This window comes from Panthera onca, chromosome B1 (assembly GCF_046562875.1).
Source record: "Panthera onca isolate mPanOnc1 chromosome B1, mPanOnc1 haplotype 2, whole genome shotgun sequence".
Classification (NCBI taxonomy): Eukaryota; Metazoa; Chordata; class Mammalia; order Carnivora; family Felidae; genus Panthera; species Panthera onca.
This window is the reverse complement of record NC_138342.1, coordinates 118,073,057-118,092,310: the sequence shown is the minus strand read 5'-3', so window position 1 is coordinate 118,092,310 and position 19,254 is coordinate 118,073,057. Positions and strand designations below refer to the sequence as shown.

General features: G+C 43.0%; 1 protein-coding gene across 10 annotated transcripts in view; it reads right to left on the bottom strand.

Annotated features, from left to right (window-relative positions):
- Nucleotides 1–18,489, bottom strand: part of NOCT (nocturnin) — a 37,620-nt gene extending 19,131 nt beyond the window's left edge. For 3 of the 10 annotated variants that reach the window (XR_013555127.2, XR_013555128.2, XM_060654155.3), the window contains exon 1: nt 18,047–18,489. Coding sequence is in view for 1 of the 10 variants with exons in the window: in XM_060654155.3 (XP_060510138.1) it covers nt 18,047–18,236 (190 nt within the window). In the remaining 9 variants the exon portion in view is untranslated. The other 7 variants (XR_013555137.2, XR_013555133.2, XR_013555134.2 and 4 more) reach the window with 4 other exon arrangements.
- Nucleotides 18,490–19,254: the final 765 nt, after the last annotated feature.

Sequence of the window (19,254 nt, the reverse complement as noted above, 5' to 3'; positions counted from 1 at the left end):
CTTCTTAATCTAATCTCTCAGTCCTCAGGGATAATCTGTTGACAGTACATTAATTTTACATTCTTATTTCCCTATTCCCTGAGTTTGGGGATGGGCACTCATACCAATAAGATGTGTGTTAGATCTTTTCGCTCAAGAAATTAACAAGTGTTTGGGGAAAGATTAATACACGTGAACTAATGAGAGAAAAACCGAGTACTTACTATGCGGAATGGGCTAGGGTAAATAAGGGTTAAAATAATCAGAATGGATAACAATACCCAGAAAAAGACTTAAAATATGGAGCTCTAATTGCTGACTAAAACACTTGGCCCATCACAGGTAGCCACCATAAAGTCCTGCTTCCCTCTCTCAAACACACACATACTGGACACTAGCCCACTGGACACAGACCAGTGAACTGACTAAAATCTGTCTTCATGGAGCTTCTGCTGTAGTGGGGAAATACAAGGTGATGGTCATCTGGTGAAAACGGCTATGGAAAAAAAAAATGAAGAAAGGGAGATAGGGAATGCTAGCAAGTGGGGAGCTGCTAATCCGTGTGGGATGCTCAAGGAGGTCTCACTAAAGGATGGAATTTGAGCAGAGAGGTGAAGATGGTAAGGCAATAAATTCATTAAGTCTTATGGAGATCCAATGGGAGAACAAACATTCTGGGCAGAGGGAACAGCAAATACAAGTCCTGAGAAAGGACCACGCTTGGCAGGGTTCATAAATAGCAAGGCACTGAAATGATACACTGAATGAATAAAGAGCTAAGTGAAGCAGTGAGGACAGGGGAGCAGATTATACAGGGCACTGTAGGCCATTCTAAGGACTTGAGCCTTTATCTGAGAGGGGAAGCCACTTGAAAATGTTAAGCAGGAATAAGAATCTGATTTACAATTAAAAAAATCTCACTGGCTGATGTCTTAAAAATACACTACACCGTAGGGAAGTAAGGGCAGAATAGAAAAAGCCATCAGAGGACAATTACAATCATCCAGGTAAAAGACAGTGTCAGTGTCATAGCTTAGACTAGTCAGTGACAGCAGTTAAAGTGGCTGGATTATGAATACTAAAATTGGAGCCAATAAGTTTTGGTGATAAACTGGATGTGGTCTGAGAGAGAAGAATGGTCAAAAAGGTCCTGAGCATTGCCAGCAGAGCAACCAGAAAGAGGAGGTTTCCAATACTAGCTAGGAAGATTTGATGGGGTTTGCAGAAAATAGGAGTTTAGCAATTAGATACGACTAGGGTTCAGGAGAGAGGTACACACTGGAAATAAACGTTTAGAAGTTAGTGGACACTTGAGACTAAAGTGAGTGTAGAGAGAAAACAGGTCAAAGGATTGAGCTCTGCAGCAAACCGGGAAAGATGTGGTGAAAATCTGAGGATGACAAGCCAGAGAAGTAGAATAAGGGGATCCTATTCTGGAATCTTCCTGGAAACAAAGCAAAGAAAGTGTTTCACCCATGAAGTAGTCCCCTCTTGTGCCAAATACTACTGACAGTTCAAGCAAAACAAAGACTGAGACCATCTGGATTTAGCAACATGGAAAACTTCAGTGACTTTAACAATAGCCATTTCCAATTTTTGGTGGAGTTGTGGGGAAAAAAGGAAACAGGAGAGAGTAGAGACATATTTTGAGGAAATTTTGCCCTGAAAGAGAGAGAAATGTAGTGGCTAGAGATGGAGGCAAGAGAATTTTTGGAGGCTATTATACATGTTTAGTTTGCTAATGGGGGGGTGGGGGGGGGGCGGGTACCAGAGGGAAAAACGCTGAAGCAGGAGACTTTGGACATGACAGGCATGAAGAAGCCCACATATCCTCTCCCCCCCAAAAGCACTATAAACCTGAACAGAACTGTCAAAACCAACTATGTCAATGCTCTGGATACAGACCAAAGGCATACAACAAACAGAAGCTTCTGTTCATGAAAGCTACCGAACCCTGCACCAGGGCTAGTCCCCCCTGCCCCTCAAGCTCAATGCAAGTAGTTCAACTAGGGCAGCAAGGATACCAAATTATCAAGCCCAGGCCCTGTTGGCCTCCCTGGTGAGCCTATCAAATATTTAAATAAGAAATGACACCAATTTTCACAAACTGCCATTTATTGCTTCCCACGTACAGCCCCTCTAGAAGACAGTCTGGCAGGTTTTTATAAAGCCTAGACTTACATATGGCCCATAACTCGTGCCCCTAGGTACTTTAGCTAAGTGAATTGAAAACTTCTGTTCTTGCAGAAAAATACACACACAAATGTTAAGCAGTCTTATTAATAATCATCCCAAACTGGAAGCAACTAAGATGCCCTTCACCATGGGAATGGATAAACAACTGAATAACACGGTATCCAGCCGTGAAAAGGATCAAGCTGTCGATTTGCAAGAGTCATCCTTGCAACACGGATGGATCTCAACTGCATTCTGGAAGTGAAAGAAGCCAGATCCTAAAACTTACCTATTATGTGACTGTGTTCACATGCCATTTTTGAAAAGGCAAAACTATAGATTAGTAGTTGCCAAGGGATGGAGTGGGGAAGCGGTGGCTGACTAGGGGAATATTTGGGGTGATGGAACCAATCTGCACAGTCCTAGAGTGGTAGAGACACGATCCTATGCATTTGTCAAAATCCAAACAACTGTCTGTCAAACTTTAATGTGTACAAATTTAAAATATCAACCAGGAGGTGGAACGATCTCAAGAGGGAATGCAGACTTTGACAAATGAATCTAACTTTTTACAAATAAATGTATGGCAATCTCACAGAAGGGGTTCAGTAAAAAGGGAGCTATTGATCTGAGTAATTTTGGAAAACACTGTTTAATGGGAAACCACATGGCTCAAGATGAAAGGAACAGTATTCTAGTTAGTAAAGTTTCTCACAGGTGTAGTAGGTGTTAATCTCAAAACTGCTTCATATATATTGGTGTTGAACAAGTAAAGGGGTAGTGGATGATGGGAACCCTATTTCTCACAGAGACTGAAGTTAAGTTAAAGAGCAAAAAAGGCTACAATGAATCATGTGGTCAGAGACAGGATGAATTCATGTTTCACTTACCATACACATAAGATGTACAGATACAGAAATAACTATAGATATGTGTAGGATTCTGATTTTCCACTTGCTGTATGCCATTAGCTAACAACTGAGTTATCTCTGCCATCAACCTGCTTTTATGCATTCTAAAAACATGCATTTTATATCTTTATATGTCCAGGATTATTGTAAGGATAAAAATAAAGATATGAGTCTAAAACATTTCTTATAAAATATAATCTCTCTCCGAGAGAGAGAGAGAAAGAGAAAGAGGAAGAGAAAGAGAGAGAGAGAGAGAGAGAGAGAGAGAGAGAGAGAGAGAGAGGGGTAGGCGCCTGGGTGGCTCAGTTGGTTAAGCATACCACTTCAGCTCAGGTCATGACCTCACTGTTCGTGAGTTCGAGTCCCGCATCGGGCTCTCTGCTGTCAGTGCGGAGCCTGCTTCAGATCCTGTCTCCCTCTCTCTCTCTGCTCCTCCCTGACCTGTGCCCTCTCTCAAAATTAAACATTAAAAATATGTTTTTTAAAGACAATATAAGAGGTTGAAAGCAGACATGTATACAATTCATACAAACACAGAGCACATAACTAAATTTGTTTTAAACTGTTTTTTTGTTTAAAAAAAAATTTTTTTTTAACGTTTATTTATTTTTGAGACAGAGAGAGACAGAGCATGAACGGGGGAGGGTCAGAGAGAGAGGGAGATACAGAATCCGAAACAGGCTCCAGGCTCTGAGCTGCCAGCACAGAGCCCGACGCGGAGCTAGAACTCACGGACAGCGAGATCATGACCTGAGCCGAAGTCGGCCGCTTAACCGACTGAGCCACCCAGGCGCCCCATGTTTTAAACTGTTTTAAACTGGTAGCACATACGATCACAAAAGCTAGGAAGTCACTGCTGGAAAGTTGTCTCCGTGCTGCTCCAGAGACTTCAATTACCCCAAATTATGGATAATCTTCCCTGACGTCTGTCTTTATATTTCTGGTATCCAACCTAGATTTTCTATACTTCAAAAATATTCTTCTCAAAAAGTCATGAGACAGAAAGAAAAGAGGGATTTGGGGAAGTCCCAACTCATTTTTTCCCATGTGTTCGGTTTTTCTTTTCTGTTCCTAGTCCCAAGAACATATGAGCTTACTTAGTTATTTCTTAAGGCTGTATTTCCCAAAACTTTCTGGTAACATACAGACATGTCAAAGTAAGTGCAAAATCCCAAGCTAGGGAATTAATAACTAAAAGTGAACACATAAAGACTTCACATATGGCAGCTCTTTCTGCCCCGGGGCCCTGTCCCCATGCTTTAAGAAAACCTGTTCATTATGCACCAAGGGGAAAAAACCCAAAACAACACTTCACATACTATTTTTGCACTTAAAACACAGTGCCAGCCAAGACTCAGACCCCCATAAGGACTACAATGTAGTAAGGCTACAAAAATTTCAAAACATAAGAAAACTAAAGATTATTGGGCACCTTTCTTTCTCCCCATCCTAAAAATGATGCCAGTGACCACTAAGGATTACTGAATACTTAACAGGCACCATTTACAAATTCTGGGGTGTCTGCGCGGCTCAGTCAGTTAAGCATCCAACTGTTGATTTCTGCTCAGGTCATGATCTCACGGTTTCTAAGATGGAGCCCCACGTCATGCGATTCTCTCTCTACTTCTCTCTCTCACTCTCTCAAAATATATAAACTTAAAAAACAAACAAACAAAGACAGAGAAAACCCAGGAGCACCTGGGTGGCTCAGTCGGTTAAGCATCCCACTCCAGCTCAGGTCATGATCTCGTGGTTCCCGAGTTTGAGCCCTGCATCCGGCTCTGCACTGACAGTGTGGATCCTGCCTGGGATTCTCTCTCCCTCCCTCTCTGCCCCTCCCCAACTTGTGTGCACGTGCACTCGCTCTCGCTCTCTCAAAATAAACTTAAAAATAAACAAACAAACCTTACACCATTTACAAATTCTGCTTGCTCTAACTGCATTTTCAATTAACTCTCATAACAATCCTAGGACGTAGGGACTCTTATTATGCCCTTTTTACAATGAGGAAATGACTTGGTATCAATTCTCATTGTTTCTCACCTGTTTTTTAAAAATAGCATTCATTTTGTTCTTTCAGAGAATTAAAACAAAATTTCTTTCCATACATAAATACATGTCCAATTTCAAGATTTTAAGTCATCCTAGTTCAAGTCTTATGCCATAATAGGGGTTGCTATGTGGCACTTTAAAAAGATCTTCAAAGGTTCAGGATGCTCAACATCCAAAGCCAATTTCCTCAGGTGAGACAGTATAAATAATTCGTCCCCGAAGACACTGAAACGTATGAAATACTGACAAAAACCTCTGTGCTAAACTTTATTTGGCACTCATACTGGCTTGTAGGTGAGTTTTTTATGTATTTAGAGATGAGTATTTTCTTTTAAGTTCTTCTCAGTACAAGGAAGTCACCCTTTTTTTTTTTTTTTGAATGTTTATTTATTTTGAGAGAGAGTGAGCATGAGCAGGGAAGGGGCAGAGAGAGAGAGAGAGAGAGAGAGAGAGAGAGAGAGAATTTCAAGCAGGCTCTGTGCTGCCAGCGCAGAGCCCCATAAAGGGCTCGAACTCACGAAGCGTGTGTGAGATCATGACCTGAGCTGAACTCAAGAGTCAGATGCTTAACTGACTAAGCCACCCAAGCACCCCTGGAGATTGGTATTTTTAATTTGACCCCATATTGTATTTGTTCCCCCTCCCCACCCCACCAGGCATTTTACTAGAAAAAGTATCAGCCATCATCCTCAGTGTGATACACATTATATAATTTATACAGGCAACAGGCAGATCAAAACAGATTTCTTATGACTAGTTATGATTTAGCAATACCATTCCTGCCTTTTTCTTTTTCTAAAAGCGTATTTCCATATACATTTGGAACTGGGTATCTTCACTCCTTGCGTAAATACCTCACTGCTATTCTACTTAATAGGAACAAATACTTCTTCCCTCCCTCATAATAGCCTTTAAAGAGTTGCCAGAGAATTCAGATTTAGGTTTCTGAAATACCCATTTAGTCATCCCTTTCCTAGAAAACAAGGCAAAAGTGAGCTAATCACTAAAATACAGAATACAAGTTTACTCTTCATATCACCAATTATACATACTTCTAAAGCAACAGGCAGACTACAGTATAAGTTCCTGAGTGCCAACCGTCAGAGGGAAGTGATGAAGACTTAATGAAACACCTTCACACCATAATCAGAATGCTGGATGAGAATCCTAACAGTTAGACCCAAACTGACTGGGCCTAACATTCCAAGCAGTCCTAACAGCACTCAGAAATCACAACAGAAAGACATCTCTCCACATAATGTTTCTCTAGTTACCCAGCAGTTGCATACTCTGGAGCTTGCCCAAATCAGTCTGCGAATAATTTCTCTCACAAGTTTAGTGTCCTGAAACTGTGGCTTGGCCAAAAAATGCTGATTAAACGCCAAAAACTAAACAAAAACCAGGATAATCTGCATACACACCTGGGAAGCTGCTGGAGCTCACCAACCCTGGGCCCAAGGAAACCTCAAAGAGCAGAGTATACACAAACTGCAAACGACCAACGTCACAGGAAGCCATCATGGAAAGAGCAATCCTGTGCTGCCATCTGCTGGCCATGTGTTGAAACCTCAGAAAATTTACTTCCCTTGTTCAGCAGCTAATTTTCATTAGGCTTCTTGGGGTAACTAACCAAATACACACACACACACACACACACACACACACACACACACACACACACACTAGAAAAGATGCCAAGAGACAGCAAAGCCCCAAGGAATTCTGTCAAACACTGATGAAGAACTGCCTTACACTGGTAGTGCGTTTTATGGTATACTGAGCACTTTTACTTGTGATCTGTTACCCTCTCAAAAACTCCTTGGCTCTTTCATAGATGAGGACACTAAAGTTCATAAGCTTAAGTGACTTGTCCTGAGTCACTATGAAATGTAACTATCTAGAGTTTTGTGAGACTGCAGTTGGGACCCTCTCTCTGTGGTGGTCGGCAGGTCGACCTGGTAAACACACACAACCGCCTTCAAGTTTTGTGTAGGAGTGTGGACGTGTAGCACATTAAATCCTGGATTCTAGGGGCTGGATTCTAAGTGCCAATTTAGGAAGAGACGACTTTCCGGTGAGGGTTAAGTATTTTAGCCAACGTCCAGTCTTCAAATTTCTGTTGTTGAGCACTCCTGACTGAATGTGACAGGCATGCCTGGAGCACTCGGCAATCAGGTATGTTCTTACGTGAAACCCCTGCGGCCAAAGCTTCAACTTTTCTCAGTGAGGCCAGGCCATAGTTTAGCAGAGGCAAAAACAGTTGTGAACGCGGGGACTCAAGTTAGGCTGCCTCGCTTCAAATCCCAGTTCCTCCTTTTACTAATAGGACCCTGACCAAGTTAGCCACCATTTTGCGCCTCAGTTTCTTCATCTGGGCATCACTCTAATGTACTTCACTGTGTTACTATGAGGACTGAGTTAAACCAGATATACATCCTAACTGGTCAGTTAAAGCTTAGCTATTCTACGTAGTGAAGCTCACTTTCCGGGTTTAAAGGGAAGGCTGTTCACTTTTGAAAGCCTGGCATACGCCATACTGCTTCCGTGTGTTTTCATTACTCTTTCCAACAATCTGGCAAAGGAGGTACCGTATTCACCATTTCACAAAAACAGATACTGAGGTTATGACATGAGGACACAGTTTTTTTTAAGATTGCACAATTACTGAGAGGTCTGGCTCCGGAGAAAGTTCCTCGCACCTTGGACTCTTGCTCATCAGCATCTCCGACAGCACGGACAGCCAGGACAACTGCCATGCTGCCTTGCCAGGGCACACACGGGAATAAACAGAGGTCGAATTCCACCTGCTCCATCTGCCAACGTCACTGCCGCCACGGCACATGCGCTGGCATGGCACACGGTGTACAAAGCAGTGTAACAGCCTGCACGGCAGTGCTAGAGACACAAGTGAAGGTCGGGACTCTCAACTGAACGCGTCTAAAAATACCAGCACCTAGACACAGTGGGACAATCCGGACGACCTTTCCTCTCCAGGCAGCAGGGTATACAAGAATGCCAAAACGTTTTCCAGGCTCAGCCACACCTTCAGCCATGCCAGATTCATCTAGAAAACCTCACCACGGAAGAAGAAATCTCTCCACAGTAAGAGCTTAGGTTGCCCATTTTAATTGGTGCTCAACTGTGAAGCTGGCTGACCAACCATTTTCACAAACTGGGCTTTTTCTAGCTCAAAGTGAAATGTGAAAAGGTAGAAAAACTAACAATGTGGTGGAACTGCTCCCCACTAAGACATGAAGTCTGTGTTACTACACCTTGCCCCCCAAATAGTGCATTTTTACAGTTATGAACGGAAACGTGAAAGCTAAAAGGAAAAATCTGCTGACAGTACAGACATTTTCCCTTGTGACCAGGAGTCCACAAACTACAGTCCATGAGCCAAATCTAGCTGGCACCCTGGTTTTGTGCTGCCTGTGGTCTTTCATTTTTTAATGTTTGAAAAAAGAATAATAATAGTTCATGACATGGGAAGACCGTATGAATTCAAATTTCGGTGTCCAATTAGTAAAGTTCATGTCCTGTCTATGGCTGCTTCTACACCACGACGGTAGAGTGGAATAGTTGTGACACTGACATATGGCCCACAAGGCCTAAGGTATTTCCTACCTGGCTCTTTACAGAGAAGGTTTGCAGACCCCTGTTCTAGATTCTATTGAAATGCAATTGTATAGCTAGTTTGTATACATTTCACAAAACCAATGAACGATTTTCAGTCGCTTCAAATAGGGGAAAACAATTTGCACATATAAATTTCCATGGCCTTGCTTGAATAGTTAAAGGTACATGTAGGAAAAGAATGATCTTTCACCATTTGAACTGAAACTGTAAGTGGCTTTAAAATCTCTATTCATACCACTCAATTTTCAAGTGGGAATTGAAACAAATAATTAAAAATATATATAATAGGAATTGATATGTTAATACACTCAATAGGTCACTGGGCATGAAGTACAACATACATTTACCCTCTCCTTCATTAAGAGCTTTCAGGAATAAACTAAGTATATTCAAATTTTTAAAAAGGATGAAACGATAATATGGGAAGACAAGAAAGGATGCCATCAGTGGACCAAGAATTTGGAGGAATTCCAGGAAGACAGAAACAGATTTGCATTAACAGAGAAACCACAGGGGAGGAAAATGTAGTACAAGTTACCAAAGGTGCATTAAATATGGTTCTTCCCAAGGGAGCTTTGAAGAAACTCCAAGTGGAGTCAACAAAGATAAAGGGCAGGAGAAGCTGAGGGGCAACTGTTAGGGTAATTCATTCAAGAATGGCTTTTGAAACAGCTGTGCTAATTCCCCCACGTCCCCTGTCTTCCCCAGAAGCAAGGGTGGCTTCTGCCTGTGGGATAGAACCAGAGAACAGCTTCAAAGAAAAGGGGGAGATGTGCCTTGGAAGGGCTCCCAAGGATGACAGATCTAAAAGGAAAGTAGACCAGGAGCCCCTGGCTGGCTCAGTCAGAAGAGCATGAGACTCTTGATCTCAGGGTCATGAGTTTGAGCCCTATGCTGGGGTATAGATTACCAAAAATAAAAACTCGAAAAAAAGAAAAAAAAAAAAAAAAAAAGAAAAGCAGACCAGATCAAGGTCTAACTCTGACCTCAAAAATATTTTTATGGGAATGCAAGCTGGTGCAGCCACTCTGGAAAACAGTATGGAGGTTCCTCAAAAAAACTAAAAATAGAACTACCCTACGACCCAGCAATTGCACTACTAGGCATTTATCCACGGAATACAGGTGTGCTGTTTCAAAGGGACACATGCACCCCCATGTTTACAGCAGCACTATCAACAATAGCCAAAGTATGGAAAGAGCCCAACGGTCCATCAATGGATGAATGGATACAGAAAATGTGGTATATATACATATATACAATGGTGTATTTCTCGGCAATCAAAAAGAATGAAATCTTGCCATTTGCAACTACGTGGATGGAACTGTAGGGCATTATGCTTAGTGAAATTAGTCAGAGAAAAGACAAAAATCATATGACTTCACTCATATGAGGACTTTAAAGAGACAAAACAGATGAACATAAGGGAAGGGAAATAATATAAAATAATATAAAAACAGGGAGGGGGACAAAACAGAAGAGACTCATAAATATGGAGAACAAACTGAGGGTTACTGGAGGGGTTGTGGAGCGGGGATGGGCTAAATGGGGAAGGGGCACTAAGGAATCTACTCCTGAAATCACTGTTGCACTATATGCTAACTAATTTGGATGTAAATTTGTAAAAATAAAAAATAAAATAAAAAAAAAAAGAATACTTTTAAAAGTAGGGAGTTAAACAGATTAGTGAACACAGAAAGAAGACTTCCTAGCTTTGGCAAAGGTAGAGGTCTCCAACCTGCTCTTGGGAAACCTGCCTGTCCAACCACCACATAACCTTCTACTTACAGAACCGTGTAAACTGTTCTCCCCCTTAGGGGAGGCCTGTGGGAGAACCAGGCTTACATATCTGCATATATTTAAAGCTACAGGAGAGTATTATGGACACAAAACAAGCTTCTATGAAAAAAAGCCACAGAGAACTAGAAAATGTCTAGAAATTTTTTTTTAAAGATTATTTATTTGAGAGAGAGAGCAAGAGAGAGAATTCCAAGCAGGCTCTGTGCTGTCTGCACAGAGCCCAACATGGGGCTCGACTAGAAAATGTCTAGAAATTTTATTTTTTTTTAAAGTTTATTTATTTGAGAGAGAGAGTGAGAGAGAGAATTCCAAGCAGACTCTGTGCTATCAGCACAGAGCCCAATGTGGGGCTTGATCTCAAAGCATGAGATCACAACCTGAGCCAATATCGAGAGCGATGCTTAACTGACTGAGCCACCCACGTTCCCCTAGAAATTTTAAATGACTGCAAAACAGAAATAGTCAGAAAAAGTGACAAAATGGATGAGATAAAGACATTAAAAAATGACAGAAGAGACACAGGATAGATCCACATGGTCAACAATCTGTCTAACGGGAGTTTAAGAACATGAGAATAGATGACAGAGTTGATAAAATAATCCAAAAAATAACAAAGTTTTCCTGTACTAAAGAAAGGTATGGCTTTAGATTAAATGGGCTTGCCCAATGCTGAGACATTTTTCCTGATGGAATTTTGGAACACAAAGTGTAAGAAAAATCCTGTAAGTTTCTGGAAATACTCATAAAGACATTTAAAGTTTTGAGGACAGAAGATTTTTATTGACGGGCATGCGTTATTCCAGTAATTTTCTAAAGACTTAATTTAAAAATTCATCATGACTTTTTTTCTAAATAAAATTCAGAACGAAGTACTTGAAAGAGAAACCAATTCCAGAATACGTCTCAGGACACCTATCTGACCTATTAAGATTTGAAAGATAAACTTCTTTCAGTAGTCCCTGGATGATGGCTAACATTCATGACAGCAAAACATAAAAAGGAAATACAAAACTATTATATTCCAGGTATCTTTAGAATCTGCAAAGTACTTTACTGTGTACCCTGTACTGCACGAGACACTCAGAGTCACAAGTGTGCCTGCAGACTAGCAACGACCTGCCCAAGGACCGGAAGCGCAAAGAGCTGGGAGCAGGAAGATAGTGGGAACAGGCAGGGCAAGTGTGAGGAACTCTCCGGACATCCTGTGGAAACAATTCTTTTTTTTTTTTTTCAACGTTTATTTATTTTTGGGACAGAGAGAGACACAGCATGAACGGGGGAGGGACAGAGAGAGAGGGAGACACAGAATCGGAAACAGGCTCCAGGCTCTGAGCCATCAGCCCAGAGCCTGATGCGGGGCTCGAACTCACGGACCGTGAGATCGTGACCTGGCTGAAGTCGGACGCTTAACCGACTGCGCCACCCAGGCGCCCCTGGAAACAATTCTTTACTGTACTTCTGTCTGCACTGTACCTTTTACTTTCCTGGACTTCCCACACTACTCTGATTCTGAAGATGGAACAAAAAAGGTTTTAAATTTTTCTTCTCTGCACAGTCCCTCATCATCTAACAGCAGAATCTAACTTTTGGAGGCATGAGAATCAATGCACTGGTAAGAAATTTCTAGCAGGCTGCTATGCATTTAGTAAAACAAATCTCCTCACTGGCAGTAAAACAAATCTGTGTGGTAAGAGGCTCTCCGCCTGGGCTATACATCAGAATCATCGGATGCTCAGGCCCCATGAGTTAAAATTCAGAAGATCTGAGTGGGCCCAGGTATTTTTAAAAATCAATTTATTTGAGAGAAAGCACAAGTGGGGGAAGGGCAGAGAGAGTCCCAAGCAGGCTCCACACTGTCAGCATGGAACCAAATGCAGGGCTCCATCCCATGAACCTTGAAATCATGACCTGGAGGGAAGTCAGAAGCTTAACTGACTGAGCCACCCAGGTGCCCCACCCCTCCCCCAGGCATTTTTTGATACTGAAAGGAGAAAAAAGTATTTCTGGGGAGACATTCAAAGTAGTAATTTTCTTTATCCCTCTTTCCCCTGAGCACTCCTGCCCACAACAGATACTGAATTCTTGGTAACCGGTATCTTAAGTGTTGCTTTGACACCAGCTAAAATCATCCACTTGAGGTATTACTCCTTCCTGTGGGAAGGCTGGTTTTCACCTATTCTAAGAATAACAATAAATTCAAAATATTTTGGCTGCTTTTCATGAAAGTACAATTGAGTTTATTTAAAAAAAAAATTTTTTTTAACGTTTATTTATTTTTGAGACAGAGAGAGACAGAGCATGAACGGGAGAGGGGCAGAGAAAGAGGAAGACACAGAATCTGAAGCAGGCTCCAGGCTTCGAGCCATCAGCACAGAGCCCGAAGCGGGGCTCGAACTCACGGACCGCAAGATCGTGACCTGAGTTGAAGTCGGACGCTTAACCGACTGAGCCACCCAGGCGCCCCCAATTGAGTTTAGTACAGAGCCAAACACCCATGCACATTATCCTTGAATTTCTCAGTATTTATTCAAGTATGATAACCATTTTCAAGTATATAAATCCTGATTAGAATTTAAGCAAATGGGGCACCTGGGTGGCTCAGTCGGTTGAGTGACTAACTTCAGCTCAGGTCATGGTCTCACAGTTCGTGGGTTCGAGTCCCGTGTCAGGCTCTGTGCTGACAGACAGCTCAGAGCCTGGAGCCTGTTTCGGATTCTGTGTCTCCCCCTCTCTCTGTTCCTCCCCTGCTCTGTCTCCCAAATATAAATAAATGTTAAAAAAAAAAAAGAATTTAAGCAAATATAGGGGTGCCCAGGTGGCTCAATTGGTTAAGCGGCCGACTTTGGCTCAGGTCACGATCTTACATTCATGAGTTCGAGCTTGCATCAAGCATAGTTCAGAGCCTGGAGCTTTAGATTCTGTGTCTCTTTCTCTCTGCCCCTCCCCCACTCACACTCTATCTCTCTCTCTCTCTCAAAAATAAGTAAACCTTAAAAAAAAAAGAATTTAAGAAAATATAGACACTTCCTCTTTTCTTCCTCCTCCTTCCAAAAAAATTTGGAAATCGCCTCATTTATTCATTAGTAAACATCATTGAAATCTACATGATACTACATTTATCCACACTGCTACACTTCCATTACAATGTCAGTCTCAAATTTTTCCTCACTGAATTTTCTTAAATGCACCAATTCTTTCCTTTTTTTAAAAAATTTTTTAATGTTTGTTTATTTTTTGAGAGAGAGAGCCAGAGCGTGAGTGGGGGTGGGGGTGCAGAGAGAGAGAGGGAGACACAGAATCCGAAGCAGGCTCCAGACTCTGAGCTGTCAGCACAGAGCCCAACGCAAGCCTGAACTCATGAACTGTGAGATCATGACCTGAGCCAAAGTCAGACACTTAACTGACTGAGCCACCCAGGCACCCCTCCTTCCCTTTCTTAAAGCCTGCTTTTTGTTCAGGTAAATGTTCTTACTCAGAGGCCTCCTAAATTGCCTTGGAGCCCAAGTTCAAAGATCTTAACACTCCTCCAGAATCCTCTCCCAGGTTTCTCAAATTTTCCAGAAATAAATACTTTTGAAAGGAGGAGTGGAGCTTATAAAATACTCGCCAAGTTTTCCAGAAAGAATCACCTGGGGCACTTGTTAAATATTCAACTTGGGGTGCTTGGGTGGCTCAGTCAGGTAAGCCTCCAAGTGTCCGACTCTTGATTTTGGGTCAGGTCATGATCTGGCAGTTCGTGGGTTTGAGCCCCATGTGTTTGAGCTCTGTGCTGACAGTGTGGAGCCTGCTTGGGCTATTCTCTCTCTCCCTCTCTCTCTCAAAATGAATACACACACACACACACACACACACACACACACACACACACACACACACACACACACACACACACACCAGGCTTCTCCTAGGAGGAAATGATTCAAGTACATAGGTGAAAGACAAGAAATCTGTCTTTTAACAACTGTCCCAGATTCTAGAAGTACATCTTTTCTGATGGTATTCATTCATCACTGCTTCCATACCTGCCACCTTCTCATGTGGTCTTTTCGCCCTGCCTGTCATCACTGTGCTCCCTTCCAGGGATGTACCCTCCTTTCACCTATTCAAAAGCACTTTGCTTCCCAACAAATCCAGCCACACTGATTTCTCTTTCTTCTCAATTCCTGACACAATTAGTCATGTGATACAATATTTGGCCTTTTAAGTATACCGTATTCAATAAAACTTGTGGACTGAATGATGTCAATTTATCTTCTTTATTTTTTCTAGGTCAAGTCCAGTGTTGAGACAGTAAGCAAGATTAAATGCTTTGCAAAGGTTCATACGTAAATGTGTTGAATGTGATTCTAGAGCTATGGTTATTAACTCAAACACCCCCAATAGCTCACTATTTAAACTATTAGCACTGAATGCTACAGGAAAATGATACCTTAGTTCTCCCACAAGGAAAGCAATTTATTCTGTAGGAACTTGATAATTACAAGCTTTCCCATTTCTTCTCTCTCATCAACAGCTTACTCACAGAGTTAAGGGACATACTAAATAAAGCCACCTCTTGAAATGAGCTGGTATTTGCTTTTAAAATTGTCCCAAGAAAAAAAGCAACATGTTCCAGGGGTGGCAAACAGTCATTCAGCCAAACTCTTAATTATCTGAGGAGGAGGGATCTGGAAGACAGCACTTATAAACCCACAGATGACTCCTGATGGCATTTCATCCAGTACAGTAACCGTGGCAATTGCTGCTTCTTTATGGGGGTGCTGTCCTTGTGTGAGAAAAGACAGCAAAACACTGAAGTTGTTTCCAAGTTCCCCTTTAAATTCTAATAACCTAGGATGTGATGACTGTACTCGTCTTTCTAGTGACCTCTGATGGACTGCCAAGGGACCTACGTTATGAAGGAAATGATTATCAAATGGAGTCAAGGGTTGGGACTCATCACCTACCCCCAAGCCTCGACAAGAGACTCTCTGGAGGGAAGAGTAGCTTTCAGCTACCTGAGGACTTCTCTTGCCAGATGTCTAAACTTTGGGGCATGGAAGAATAATGGGGAGGTTTATTCTTATTGTTAGCTTGTTAAGTAATGTGGAATCTGTTAAGTAATGTGGAACCAATTCTTTTAATAGGTCTCTAGTAGGATCCATTAGTCTGCCATTTTTAAAAGCACTGAATGCTGGTTCTGGGGCTCTTTGGAAAACATTTTACTGGGGGTTTCTTCTCTCACCCTGCCAGCTGCTTCCATGCTTCATGCTTCTCCCTTTTTGTTCCTGCCTTTCCCCAAATAAAATGATGTAATTTCTTTCAATCTTAACCATGCTTCAAGGCCCAGCTCAAATACCAATTACTTCTTGAAGGCTAAAAAGATCACCTTTGCTGAAAGGGACCTCCCCATCTCTGGCACCCTTGTGTCATGAGCAAACCTCTAACTGTAAGAGAATAAAAGGTGTTTCATTTCATTCAACAGTTATTTCTTTTTGTAAGTTCTTCTCTCTTATTAGGCAGTAAACTCTATAAAGGCAGACTAAGGCTCACATTCTTTTACTTCCTGTAATAAAGCACCTACAGCGTGTGTAAGGCATTCTGCAAAGACTTCCTGAATGAATGAGTGATCCAGCAATGAGTAAATGAATGTATTCACATTTCTTCTCTAACAAGTAGCTGAAGTTAAAACTGCATGAAAAAGGAAAACTGCCTAGATTTATAGTAACTGTCTATGATATCATAAGCATCCTAAAGCCTTTCAGTTTCTTTATTTGTAAAACTAGGGGGTTTCAGAGACTTTTTAAAAAGTTCATTAAATACCTGTATCAAAAGCCTAATGTTCCAAATACTCTAACCTGACCTTTTTTCCTCAGCCAACACCACAGCTATCTGTATCACACAAGCTATCTGTATTCCCAAGATGTAACTACGGACAAACTCTGCCTAAGGGACTTTGAGATCTGAGCTGGTTCTGGAGAAGACACTAACTGGCTTTCTCTTTTACCTCTTCTTCTTCAAACCAAACAACATTCCTCTTGAAAATTTCCAGCAAGAAAAAACACTAACAGTTATTAGGTGGCACCCATCCTAACAGCTATTTTCACACAATGTGCCAAATTCCTACGGGGGGGGGGGGGGGAAGAAACCCTGTGAATTTCATGTAATCGACATGTTCATCACACTACAAAAAACAAAAAACCAAAAAAACTCAATAGGACTGTCAAGTTCACCCTTTGTAAAGAATAATATGGAGTTGAGTCTAAAGTAACCAGTTTAGCATCCTAATTTTAAAGGTACATCTCAGCCTAAACATCTGCTAATAATCTGAGAAGAGTTTAAAGTCTTTTTTTTTTAATGTTTATTTGTTTTTTGAGAGAGACAGAGTGCAAGTGGGGGATGGGCAGAGAGAGGGAGACAGACTCCCAAGCAGGCTCCTGGCTCCTAGCTGTCAGCAGAGTCCCAAGCAGGGCTCGAACTCAAGAAACAGATCATGCATGACCTGAAATGAAGTCGGAGGCTTAACCTACAGAGCCACCCAGGAACCCCGAAGAGTTTAAAGTCTTGGCTTCAATCACGTTTAGATTTTAGATTATCACTTTCATTAATAAAAGAAAGTCCCATTAAACATATTTTTTCTACTGCTCAGTTCTTAAATCAATCCAAAACTTTCTGAGGAAAATGTATTTATAACCTAGGATGGCTATACAAAGGTCTTAAACAGCAATCACCTAACTTGAGCATGGCCAAGATACACTTTTCAGTGTGATGTAGTAATTGCCAGATTTGAAAGAGAACCTTCATTCTTATTTAAAACAGTATCATTACTTTGTAGGTAATTTTTAGCCTCAGCAATGTGTCCTCAGGCAGAAACGGAGGTGGCAAAAAAGGTAAAGTCCAGGGTATGTATGTGATGTATCACACTGGTTCTTGACAAACGAAGGCATCGCCTTTACAAGATCTTAACCCAGGTATACAGTACACACAGATTGACCTAAGTAGTAAGAGTGGAAGACTCCGGAAAAATCCAAATACGCAAATGTAAAACCAGTCAATGTGTGTTATAATGTAGTCAGCATAACTTTAAAGAAATTCATAACATCTAAATCATGCAAGCTCCATGATCAAAAAATACCACTTTCGATGGCTTTTTTTTTTGCACAAAATTTGCTTAATTAGCGCAATAGGAAGTAAAACAGACACAAGTTAATTTGCGGCCTTGGAAGGGGCAGATTTAGCGTTAAGAGCGAGAAATACCAAAGGCACCGCATCCAAGGATCAAACGGGACCCTGAAAGGTGTTCCAGTTCTTGCTGGACGCAAACCCCAGGATAGGCAGGGCAAGGGGAAAGCGGAAAACGGGAAGAGTCGTCTGTTCGGGGAGAGGAGGGCCGGCTTCCTGGCCAGAACCCCACACCCTGGCAGCCCCGGGCTTCCCATTCATTCCGCGCCGTCCCCAGGAGGCGGCCGCGGGTCGGCAGCCGCGGGGTTCTCCGCCCGGTACCGCGCACTCACCTGTTCGGGAACACGACCTCGCGGCGCCCGAGGCCGCTGAGGCCGCCGCCAGGAGCCGGGGGGACGCGGGCCGGGGGGCGGCCGCCGGCGGAGGCGACTGGCGGCGCAGCCCGGGGGTGGGCAGGCGGCGCAGGCCGGACGCGTCCCTCTGCAGCAGGGCGGAGCAGAGCCGCCGCGGGCTCTGATACATGCCGGGCGCCGCCGCCACAACCGCCGAGGCCCCTCGCGCGCGGGAGGAGCGGAGCCTGGCCGAGGCCGAGGCGGGCGAAACGAGCAGACTCTCGGGGACCTTCTGAGCGGATGCTCCCAGGCTCCTAGTCGCCCAGCCCAGGCCTGAGGGCAGTGCTGAGCAGACCAGCCCGAGAGGGAGACGCGGGAGCTACGGCAGCTCAGGGAGCAGCAGCTCGGTCTGCCGCCGGCCGGCGAGAGCTGGAGGGTAACCGGCTAGCGCAGCGCGCTGACAAAGCGGGCGCGACCAAACGGGACCAGGAGGGGGGATCCATGGGACCGGACCCTGGCGCGACCAGGCTGCGGCTCCCTGACTCGGAATAATAGTATTTTGAAAGGAAGGGGATCTTAAGCTCTTCGTAGGGCGGAGGCTGTAGAAGATCTAAAGTAACAAGTATCTGTTAGAGTGTTTTAAAGGAATGAGCCTCCCCTTCCGCTGGCTGGAATGGAAGCGCCCACAGGCGGAGGATCCCGAGACAGTTCAGGGCTGTGGCCCTAGGGACACGTGTGTGTCCAGGTGGAAGACAGCATCTGTATGTGCGTGTGAGTGTTTGTGTGAATACGGCAAAGGGCGTTCGCCTCCGGTCCCTTCGGAAGTATGTGTTTCATTAAACGAAATTGAGCGTGTAAAGCACCGACTGTGTGCGAAGGCCATGATGGATAAGACAATGTCCCTTTCTTCAAGGGTGCTCTACTCAGGCAAAGGGGGCAGAAGATGGCAAGAGAAATCAGACCATAAAGCTCTACAAGGTAGATTAAAATCAGTGCCACAAGATCCACAAGCGTGACAATCGAGGTTATAACCGGCTTGGGTGTTCTAGGTTTATTAGAATTGGCATTTGAGTTGGGCCATGACTAGGAGGTCTAGAATTCAACACATGTGGAATTTGGGAGGGGAGCGGTGGTGATTTATACACGAAGAAAGGAAGTAAGCAGAAAGCCCTGGTTGTATTTGTGGAAACAACTCCTCTTGGTTATGT